The sequence below is a fragment of the Strigops habroptila genome, chromosome 4, assembly GCF_004027225.2.
Source record: "Strigops habroptila isolate Jane chromosome 4, bStrHab1.2.pri, whole genome shotgun sequence".
NCBI lineage: Eukaryota > Metazoa > Chordata > Aves > Psittaciformes > Psittacidae > Strigops > Strigops habroptila.
Genome location: NC_046358.1, coordinates 75,408,890 through 75,418,501, shown reverse-complemented (window position 1 = coordinate 75,418,501; position 9,612 = coordinate 75,408,890). Strand labels below are relative to the sequence as shown.

The 9,612-nt window shown below is 66.0% G+C and overlaps 2 protein-coding genes across 2 annotated transcripts; both read left to right on the top strand.

The window, feature by feature from the left end:
* Positions 1-198: 198 nt before the first annotated feature.
* ARHGDIG (Rho GDP dissociation inhibitor gamma) lies at positions 199-4,570 on the top strand. The gene is made up of 6 exons (XM_030481425.1): positions 199-772; positions 1,900-2,082; positions 3,101-3,184; positions 3,266-3,342; positions 3,933-3,996; positions 4,078-4,570. The coding sequence occupies exons 1-6, from the start codon at positions 232-234 to the stop codon at positions 4,275-4,277; spliced, it is 1,149 nt and encodes a 382-aa protein (XP_030337285.1). The 5' UTR covers positions 199-231; the 3' UTR covers positions 4,278-4,570.
* A 235-nt stretch (positions 4,571-4,805) lies between these two features.
* PDIA2 (protein disulfide isomerase family A member 2) lies at positions 4,806-8,169 on the top strand. The gene is made up of 11 exons (XM_030482924.1): positions 4,806-5,025; positions 5,466-5,672; positions 5,954-6,087; positions 6,161-6,298; positions 6,367-6,483; positions 6,554-6,679; positions 6,751-6,945; positions 7,280-7,400; positions 7,566-7,747; positions 7,826-7,912; positions 8,043-8,169. The coding sequence occupies exons 1-11, from the start codon at positions 4,806-4,808 to the stop codon at positions 8,121-8,123; spliced, it is 1,608 nt and encodes a 535-aa protein (XP_030338784.1). The 3' UTR covers positions 8,124-8,169.
* Positions 8,170-9,612: the final 1,443 nt, after the last annotated feature.

Sequence of the window (9,612 nt, the reverse complement as noted above, 5' to 3'; positions counted from 1 at the left end):
GGTGCGGGCAGTGGGGCTGGGTGCGGGCACTGGGCCTGGGTGCAGACAGGGTGCGGGCAGTGGGCCTGGGTTTGGGCAGGGTTTGGGCAGGGCGGGCAGTGGGTCTGGTTGCTGGCGGTGGGGCAGGGTGCGGACAGGATGCGCGCAGTGGTCTGGGTGCGGGCAGTGGTCTGGGTCGGGCAGGGGGGCTGGTTGCAGGCAGGGTGCGGGCAGTGGGGCTGGCTGCAGGCAATGGGCCTGGGTGCGGACAGGGTATGGGCAGTGGGGCTCGGTGCGAGCAAGCTTTGTGCAGGGCGGCAGCGGGCCTGGGTACGGGCAGCAGGGCAGGGTGCGGGCAGCGGGGAGGGTCTGTGTGGGTCTGTGCGGGTTTGCGAGGCGCTGCGCACGGCGGATGAGCTCACTGCAGTCTCGCCGCCCATGAGCGGCGGGGCTGGAGCCGCCCGGCGCCGAGGGGCGGGGGCGGGCGGGGGCGGGCAGCGGAGCCGCCGCGTCTGCGGGAGCCTCCGCCGCCGCCCCGCCGGGCCGCGCCGGGCAGCGCTAGCGGGAGCGCAGCGGGAGCGCAGCGGAGCGGCCGGAACCGCCGAGCGCGGCGGCAGCGGGCCCCGGCGGAGCCGCCGACAGCGGCAGAGCCGCGCCCCGGGCCCCGGCAGCGGCCGCCCCGCCCGGCCCCGGGGGCGCTGGGCCCGGCCCGGCCCGGCCATGCTCGGGCTGGATGTGTGCGAGGCCGGCGGGCAGCTGCTGGAGCTGCTCTGGCTGGCGCTATGCTACCGAGGTGAGCGGCGGCGGGCCGGGCTGCGCGGCCCCGCAGCGGGAGGGCATCGCCCGGGTGCCCCGGGGGCGGCGGCGGCGGGGGGGAGCATCGCCGCGGGTCCGCAGCAGGGAAGCATCACCCCGGGCACCCGCTGTGTTCATGAGAGCATCACTCCAGGCCCGGGGGGACCGGAGCACGCCGCACGGGCGGGAGGGGCTCTCCCAGCCACCCCTCCGTGCACCCGCAGCCCGGCCTTTGGCACCCAGCGCCCATCGCACGGTCCGGCCACCCCTGCGGGGCTGGGCGAGCCCCGGGGAGGAGGCATCCCCGGGTGGGAGACAGCGCGGCCGGTGCCGCACGCTGCTGTGACGGCCGAGGTGCAGGGGCTTTCGCTGGGGACCCAGAGGCGCAGCAAGACCACCGCTCCGTGCCCCTCTCACTGCCGCTGCCCCGGGGACACGCACAGCTGGCCCGGGGCCTGATGGCTGAGCGCGGTGGTCCCGGCCCCAGGCTGTGTCCCCAGGGATGGGGTTTCCAGGGGCTTTGGGGGGTCAGTGCTTGCAGTCAGAGAGGTGTGGGGGGCGATGCAGCAGGTAGGGCAGAGTCAGGGGCTGTGGGGACATCCCCCACCCTTGTGCCTCCCGGCAGCCTGGCACCCACTGCAGGCACCATTTACCAGAGAGCTGGCTTTATTCCCTGCAGCCGCTGGTGGTTTGGGTTTGGGGTGGGAGATGGGGCTGGTGGCTGTCCAGTGGGGTTGGAGGGGGTGACAGGAACCTCTCTGGGTGATGAGGCATGAAGGACACCTGTGGGCCCCGGTGGTCTGCAGGCACCCCCAGCAGTGTGCACACCATGTAGGCACCAGCACGTCCTGCTCCATGACCATGCGGAAATGCAGCCGGCGGCAACACCTCTGGTCTCAGCTGTACCACCAGGCCCTGGGGACACAGAGCCTGGCAGCATCCCCATGGCCCTGAGCAGGGGGACAACGCGACTGCCCCATGGGGGTTTGCCTGCATCTATCCGCGGTGTATCTCAGCTCAGCTGCCCCCTGCCCACCACTGCCTGTGTCAGGGGGTGGGGGTGTCCCCAGGGTGTCCCCGGGATGTCCCCGGGGCGGTGGGACTGCCACTGCCTGTCCCCCGCAGACATCATGGCTGACAAGGAGGGGGTGACGCTATCGCTGGAGGAGGAGGAGGATGCCGACGTGGCCCTGGCGTACAAGACGCCGGAGAAGAAGAGCCTGCGGGAGATCCAGGAGCTGGACCCGGGGGATGAGAGCCTGCGGAAGTACAAGCAGGCGCTGCTGGGTACCATCCCTGTGGCCGTGGGTAAGGCTGGGGGCTGCCCCCCAGGGCTGGGCACCCCGGCACACCGGGACCCCCGCTGGGTGATGCAGCCTCAGTGAATGCAGGGAGCTCGGGCATCCCCAGCGCCCACAGGGCATCCCCAGCAGGGAGGGTTGGCATCACCCGTGGGTGCTGCCTGTGCCCCCCACCTGCACAGAGACCCTGGCATCCCCCTGCAGACAGGGAAATGATGCCCGGGGACCCCGGTTGCCTTGGTTACGGGATCACCGCCGCAGTTTCCATAGGAACGGTTACAAGAGACCAGGAAATTCATTGGGATGACGGAGATGGAGCGAGCAGCCGCAGGAGGCCGGAGTGGCACGGCTGTCAGTGCTCATACGGTGCTCCCCACTCCCCATGCCACCCATAGCAGCCACCCCAGCCTGGTGGTGCCCTCAGTGTCTGTGGGTGCTCCCCACAGATGTCTGTGGGTGCTCCCCACAGATGTCTGTGGGCTCCATGCGCCCAGCACCCTGCCGTGCTGCCTGATGGGTGCATGAGAGCTGGGGGGATGGTGTGTGCAAGCTGGTGAGGTGTGTGCAAACCAGTAGGGTGCATGAGGTGTGCACGATGGTGTGTGTGCAAGATGGGGGGGTGCAGTCCGGGGGGGGGGTGCAGGAGGGGTGAGTTAGACCAGTGCCTGCCCTAAGGGATGCCTTTACCCGCACATGCTGCCTCTTCCTCCCCATTCCTCTGTCCTGCTCCCAAGCCAGGGAGCATCGCACCCCAGGAGATACCTGTGTCTGGGCCCTTGAAATGTGCTCTTACCCCAAAAGTGCTGATGCCACTGTCAGGGCTGGGCTGAGGTGCCCCCAGTCTCCTTCACCCTGCCTGGGCTGCCCAACACTCACTGGCTCTTAACACCCCACCATGGACACTGTGGCCCTTTGTGCCATTACAGGGGGCACGGGCAGCCCCCTGGCTCTGTGGGAGCAGAGGTGCCGATGGCAGTGGGCTGGGCACGGGTAGGTAAGGGTTGCACCCTCCCGCTTGTCCCTAGATGCCAGCGTGCCCAACGTGCAGGTGACAAGGCTCACCCTGATGTGCGAGCAGGCGCCGGGGCCCATCACCATGGACCTGACAGGTGAGCAGCGGGCATCCATGGGAGAGGAAGAGGAGACGGAGGAAGAATGGGTGCGGGGCTGAATGGGCCGTTTTCCTGCAGGAGACCTGGATGTGCTGCGGGGCCGGGCCTTCGTGCTGAAGGAGGGGGTGGACTACAGGGTGAAGGTGTCCTTCAAGGTGAGGTGGGCGCATGGCGCCTTGTGCCCCCCAGCTGGGCACAGCCCTGCTGCCCTCACACCCTGGCGTCCCTGTCCCATAGGGTCCCTGCTCCCCATGGGTCCTTTTCCCACATGTTCCTGCTGCACATGGTCCCTGCTGCCACCCATGGGTCTCCTGGCATCCCTGACACCGAGGGTCTCTGTGCCCTTGGGTTGTCTGGCTCCCACCCCTCACCCTCAGAGTCTGTGCCCCTCTGGGGGTCCCTGCCTCCCTGGCAATCCTTGTTGCCTCCATCACTGACACCTAGGGTTCCTGCTCCTCTCAGAGGTTCTATCTGTGTGGGGTCTCTGTCTTTCCCAGGGGTCTCTGGAGGTCCCTTGTCCCTTGCCCCTTGGGAGGGGTGTCCCTCCCACTCTGGTGTCCCTGCCACCCTTGATATGCTGCTCAGTGCCCACTACTGACCAAGAGGCTGGATCCTGGGGTAGGGGGGTCGGGATGGGGCTTTAGTGGGGGGTGCCCACACCCCCCCATGGCAGGGGTCCCCGGGCGGTGATGGGTGCACTGTGCTGTGGGGCAGCACCCATGGCACCCCTGCCTTGTGCCCGCAGGTCAACAGGGAGATCGTCTGCGGGCTGCGGTGCCTGCACCTCACCTACCGCCGGGGCCGGCCCGGTGAGTGGGGTCAGGGGGCTGGGGGGGGGCTCATGCCACCCTGGCCCCACTCATTCATCCTTCCTCTCCCTTCTCGGCCAGTGGACCGCGATGTCTTCATGGTGGGCAGCTACGCGCCGCGGGCCGAGGAGTACGAGGTGGTGACGCCGGCGGAGGAGGCACCGCGGGGCTGGCTGGCGCGGGGCTCCTACCGCGTCCGCTCCCTCGTCACCGACGACGACAAGATGGAGCATCTCTCCTGGGAGTGGGGCCTCTGCATAAAGAAGGCCTGGGAGGACTGAACCCCCCATCCGCACCCCGGTTCCCCCCTGCCAGCTCGGGGACGCGGTGCCTGCCACCCCGGGGGACCCCGCGCCGGCACCGCCGGTGGTGTGAGGTCTGGGGTGTCCATAGGCAGCGGGCGCTCGCGGTCGTGGTCTTCGCAACCAAAGTTATTTTTAATTGCTGTTTTTTTTTAACCCCCGGCGCCCGCCCGGTCCCCATCGCCGGGGCTGGGCCGTGACCCTGCCGTGGCAGCGCCTGGCCGGAGGCTGTGCTCTTCCATCGCCATTAAACCCTACAGACTGGTCTCTTACTGGTGTGTCTGCGCTCCCACCGGCTCTGCCTGTTCCCCGTCTCTGTCCCACTGACAGGGCCAGGTCCCGCTGCAGGAATGGGTGGCTGGTAAACGGCCACCTGGTCCCATTGCCTTATCGGCAGCGCCCGGCAGCCAGTAGCGGAGGGACACGAGCCCCAGGGCACCGGCACGACCCGCCCCGGGCCCTTATCTGTGCCCTCCCCTCCCCGGGCACCAGCTTTGTGAGGGCACCATGCAGGGCTGTGGGGCTCGGCTGTTTTGGCTGCTGGTGCTGGGGCTGGCCTGGCTGGGACCGGTGTTGGGGGACGAGGAGGAGGATGGGGAGGTGGTGGTGGAGGAGGAGGATGAAGTGCTCTCAGATGAGCTCGGGGAGGAGGACGGCATCCTGGTGCTGCACGAACACAACTTTGCCCGTGCCCTGAGTGAGCACCGGCTGCTGCTGGTGGAGTTCTGTAAGTGCCCCACTGCGGGCAGGGGTGCTGGCAGGGTGCAAGTATATGGGCAGAACCAGACATGGACATGGGTGCAGAATGGGGCACAGGATGGGGATGTGGGCAGGGGTGAGGCTGTGGGTCAGCAGGGCAGGGGCACAGGGTGTGGATGTGACAGGACAGGGTATGGGGCATGGCATGGGGACAGGGACATGGAGCAGTGACACAGGCAGAGGCATGGGGCAGAGGATGTGTAACGAATGTGGGACACATGGCAGAGACACATGGTTGGGGTGTGGAACATGGACCCTGGTGCAGGGGACATGGGCAGGGGCACAAACTGGAGCCCAACACACTCACACAGCCATTACATGCCTTGGCAACCCACCAAGCCCACCCTGGGGACTGGGACACCCCAGAGCTGCCTCAGGGCTGTCCCTACCACCAGCCCTTGCCCACAGACGCGCCCTGGTGCAGGCACTGCGAGCGGCTGGCCCCTGCCTTCGCCCAGGCAGCCACGACGCTGAGGAACGAGTCCAGCCCGGCACGGCTGGGCAAGGTGGATGCCACCACACAGAAAGCCCTGGCTGGCGAGTTCGGCATCACTTCCTACCCCACGCTCAAGCTCTTCCGTGACGGCAACCGCACCCACCCCATCGACTACACCGGTAGGGCTGCGGCACAGCGCGATGGCCACGGCACCGTGGTGGGGGATGCTGTGCTGGGTGCTGGGGTGGGATGGGGTGCAAGGATAGGTGGCAGGGGTTGATGGTGAGATGGGTGGCAGTGTCCTGACGGGGGTCACAGGGTGATGATGGTGGGCAGGTGACAGCGCAGGGCCATGGCAGGCAGTGCTGCAGTGGTGATGGCAGGTGGGTGGCTGGGGGCTGATGGCACTGGGGGGGGGGCATCCCAGTGAGGGTGGCCAGGGTGACAGCCCCCATGGCAGGCCGCATGGACACGAAGGGCATCGTGCGCTGGATGCGGCGTCGGGCCGGCCCCAGCACCACGCTGCTGCAGGACACCGACACCGCCAGCACCTTCATCAGCTCCCAGGACATGGTGGTCATCGGCTTCTTCAAGGTGGGCTGGGGTGGGTGAGGGCCAGACTGGGGCCGTGTCTGTGGCCGTGGCTGCTCACAGGGTGGCTGCGCAGGACCTGGGGGGTGAGGCAGCTCAGGCGTTCTACGAGGTGGCCATGGAGATGGTGGACGTGCCATTCGGCGTGGCTGAGGCGACCGAGCTCTTCCAGGCATATGGGCTGTCGACTGACACCATCTGCCTCTTCAAGAAGGTGAGGGAGCGCAGGGGGGCTGTGCCCATCCTGCCTACCCCAGCCCTCACCGTTCTCTGCCCCGTCAGTTCGACGAGGGACGGACAGACTTCCCCGTGGACCCGGCACAGGGGCTGGATGTGGCTGAGCTCACCCAGCTGCTCCGCGCCCACAGCCTGGACCTGGTGATGGAGTTCACCAGCGAGGTACAGCCCATCCCTGCACCCATCCCTGTGGGAGCCATGGCCCTGCCCTCACCCTCATTGTACTCTGTAGACCTCCGACCAGATCTTCAGTGCCAAGATCCCACACCACATGCTGCTCTTCCTCAACAAGTCATCGTCGGCACAGCTGGCACTGCGGGATGGCTTCCAGGCGGCTGCTGGTACCTTCCGGGGCAAGGTGAGCAGGTCCCATCGTGGGGACCCACAGCTGTGGGTCACACCAGACTCAGTCACCCACCCATCTCCCAGGTGCTCTTCGTGGTGGTGGATGTGGCTGGCCACGGCGCTAACATCCTGGCATTCTTTGGCATGACCCCCGCCGATGCCCCCACCCTGCGCCTAGTTGAGATGAAGAACAACCGCAAGTACCGGATGGAGCAGGATTCCTTCTCGGACACAGCCATAAGCACCTTCATTCAGGATGTGCTGGATGGCAAAGTGAAGGTGAGGGATGCGGTACTATGCCAGCCAGCACAGGGGGTACTTCCCTGTGGTGAGCAGTGGGCTGGTCACTCTAAAGCCTAGTGACAGCAGTTGTGTGGTGAACACCAGCCACGTGCTCGCCGGTGCTTGTGTTGCCAGGCCTGAGGATTTGCGGGGGGTGCCATGGGAAAGGGGGCAGGGGATCACTGATGTGGAGACACGCAGAGCTGGATGGTGGCAGAGGGGAAGTAGTGGTCCAAAAGGCAGCACAGGAGCATCCCTGGCTGCCCACACTGTGCCCATGGGGCCCTGGCACCGCTCAGCCCTGGCTGTGGCTGTCCCGACTGTCCCACAGCCCCACCTGCTGAGCGCGGAGCCGCCCGAGGACTGGGACACGCAGGCTGTTAAGGTGCTGGTGGGGAAGACCTTCGAGCAGGTGGCGTTTGATGAGACTAAGAACGTCTTTGTCAAGTTCTGTAAGTGCCGGGACCCCCCGCGGCCCCCCCAAGCCCTGCCCCTGGGCTCGGCGTCCCCCTGCCGCAGCCCCAGCCCCACCTCAGCCCCCTCGCGGGAGCTGCCGCAGCTTGGCCCCGGCAGAGCCGCGTCCCTGGCTCGTCCCCGGCACTGCGCCCGCCCCACAGACGCGCCGTGGTGCTCCCACTGCCAGGCGATGGCGGCCGCCTGGGAGGAGCTGGGGGAGCGCTACAAGGACCACGAGGACATCGTCATTGCCAAGTTGGACGCCATGGCCAACGAGATAGAGAACGTCACCATCACCAGCTTCCCGACCCTCCGCTACTTCCCCGCGGGGCCGGGCAGGAAGGTGGGTGCGGGCACCCAAGGGTGCTCTGACAGAACCCAGGCGATGGGTCCTCATCACCTTTCCATCCTACGGCTGCAGATGGTTGAGTTCAAGGGCTCCCGCGATGTGGAGACCTTCTCCAAGTTCCTGGAAAACGGGGGGATGCTGCCCGAGGAGCCGCCTGAGGTGAGCGGGGTCCTCCCACCTACCCTGGGGTGCCCCCAGCCTCTGCGGGGTGGGGGGACAGAGCCTGTGGGATGGGGATGGGGACAGGCAGGGTGTGTGTCCGTCCGTGCCTCACTGCTGCCTTCTCCAGGTGCCCAAGACCCCTGAAAACAGCACAGGCAGCGAGGAGCAGAGTCCGCCGGGGACAGGCGTATCCCGGGATGAGCTGTGAGCCCTGTCCCACTCGGGGGTGTGCTATAAACAACCTGGAAATGATGCAGGCTCTGGTCTGTGTCTGCGGCTCCATAGCACCGCGGGTGCATGTCCTGGGGAGCACCCATGTGTCTTGGGGACATGGCAGGGCCGATGACGGGCAGAGGGTGCAGCAAGGGGCCCTCTGCCTCCCCAGCAGTGCTGAGCAGCACTTGTCCTGGCAGCCCTGTGATGGCACAGCATGTCCAGGGCTGCAGAAGACATGGCTGTGACACAGTGGTCTCCCTGCTGGCCCTTGCGCTGGGATGCTGGGGTGCGGGTGACAGGGGGACTGACCGTGCCCCTACTTCATGGCTCACAGGCAGCTCTCCCACCCCAGGCCTGGGGTCCACAGTTGTGTGCCAGCCCAACACGGGCCTCCACATGCTCCTCTTCAGCCTGGCTCGCAACCTCTGGGACTCTCCAGCATCCCCTCAAACCCAATCACCATCCCCCCTCCCCTGGGCCTGCTGCTCCCTGACCCTGGGCTGTTCCTCCAGGGCCACCCCTCCATGGACCCCACCACTGCCCCAGCCCTAACATGTGCCCAGGCCCTTCGCCATCCTGCTCCATCCTCTGGCTGCCCAAGCTGAGTGCCAGGGGCCCCAGTGTCTGTTCCATGGGGAAGGAAGAAAGCAGCAGGTCGGTGGGACATGGGATTTTATTCACTTTATCCAAGTACCTTTGAAAAGATCATTGTACAAGTCAGCACATGAGAATGCAGAGGAGAGATCGCTGGGGCTGCGCGGCCACTGTACATATTTACAGGGGACCCCCTGAGAAAAACAGGGGAGACAGAAATCCCGGGCACGTTCACAACCTCACCAGACACAACCATCAGAACTCAAAAAAACAGGGAGAGAAACCCCTCGTAATGCTGTTCCTGGGCTGAAAACAACTGGATTTCGTTGGACTTCATGTAGTGTATAGGCAAGTCACAGAACCACGTTTTAAAGGCACTCGGTGACATATACAATGGGCTGAGTAGCATCCCGGCACCGTGCTACAGGGTCCCCAGCAACTCCAATGCCAGGAGCAGTGCTGGGCAGGGCAAGTGTCAGTGTGGAAGCCCCCAGGCTTTGGGAGCTGCCCTGGTTTCGAAAGGGCTGGCCTCAAAGGAGCTGGCACAGAGCTGTGGCCATGCTGGAGCAGGGCAGGGCCGAGGGCAGGGTGGTGGGAGCACCAGGGCAGTCCTCAGCTCTCTCGCATCTGAGTAAGCCCAGGAGTCTTCCTGCTGGCTGCCCACTGAGTGCCCTGGCTGTACAGGAGTCCCACAGGCTGGCATCAATCACTCCCTCTGCTATCACAGCAGGCTGCAGTGCCCTCATGCTGCCTCCCAAGACAGAGAAGCCAACAAGATGCAGGACTCTGAAAAGACATTTGTTGTCCTCAGCTTTAGTGTCTAAACAGTTCCACCCCCCATGATGTTTCTCCTAAGAAGAGTCCCCTGACCAGAGCCAGAGCTCGGC

Coding starts and splice junctions, on each gene's coding strand:
- PDIA2 (XM_030482924.1), top strand. CDS start 4,806: ATGCAGGGCTGTGGGGCTCGGCTGTTTTGGCTGCTGGTGCTGGGGCTG. Junction 5,673..5,953: donor CCACCCCATCGACTACACCG/GTAGGGCTGCGG, acceptor CCCCCATGGCAG/GCCGCATGGACACGAAGGGC. Junction 6,088..6,160: donor TGGTCATCGGCTTCTTCAAG/GTGGGCTGGGGT, acceptor GTGGCTGCGCAG/GACCTGGGGGGTGAGGCAGC.
- ARHGDIG (XM_030481425.1), top strand. CDS start 232: ATGGGCCTGGGTGCGGACAGGGTATGGGCAGTGGGGCTCGGTGCGAGC. Junction 773..1,899: donor GCTGGCGCTATGCTACCGAG/GTGAGCGGCGGC, acceptor TGTCCCCCGCAG/ACATCATGGCTGACAAGGAG. Junction 3,997..4,077: donor CTACCGCCGGGGCCGGCCCG/GTGAGTGGGGTC, acceptor CTTCTCGGCCAG/TGGACCGCGATGTCTTCATG.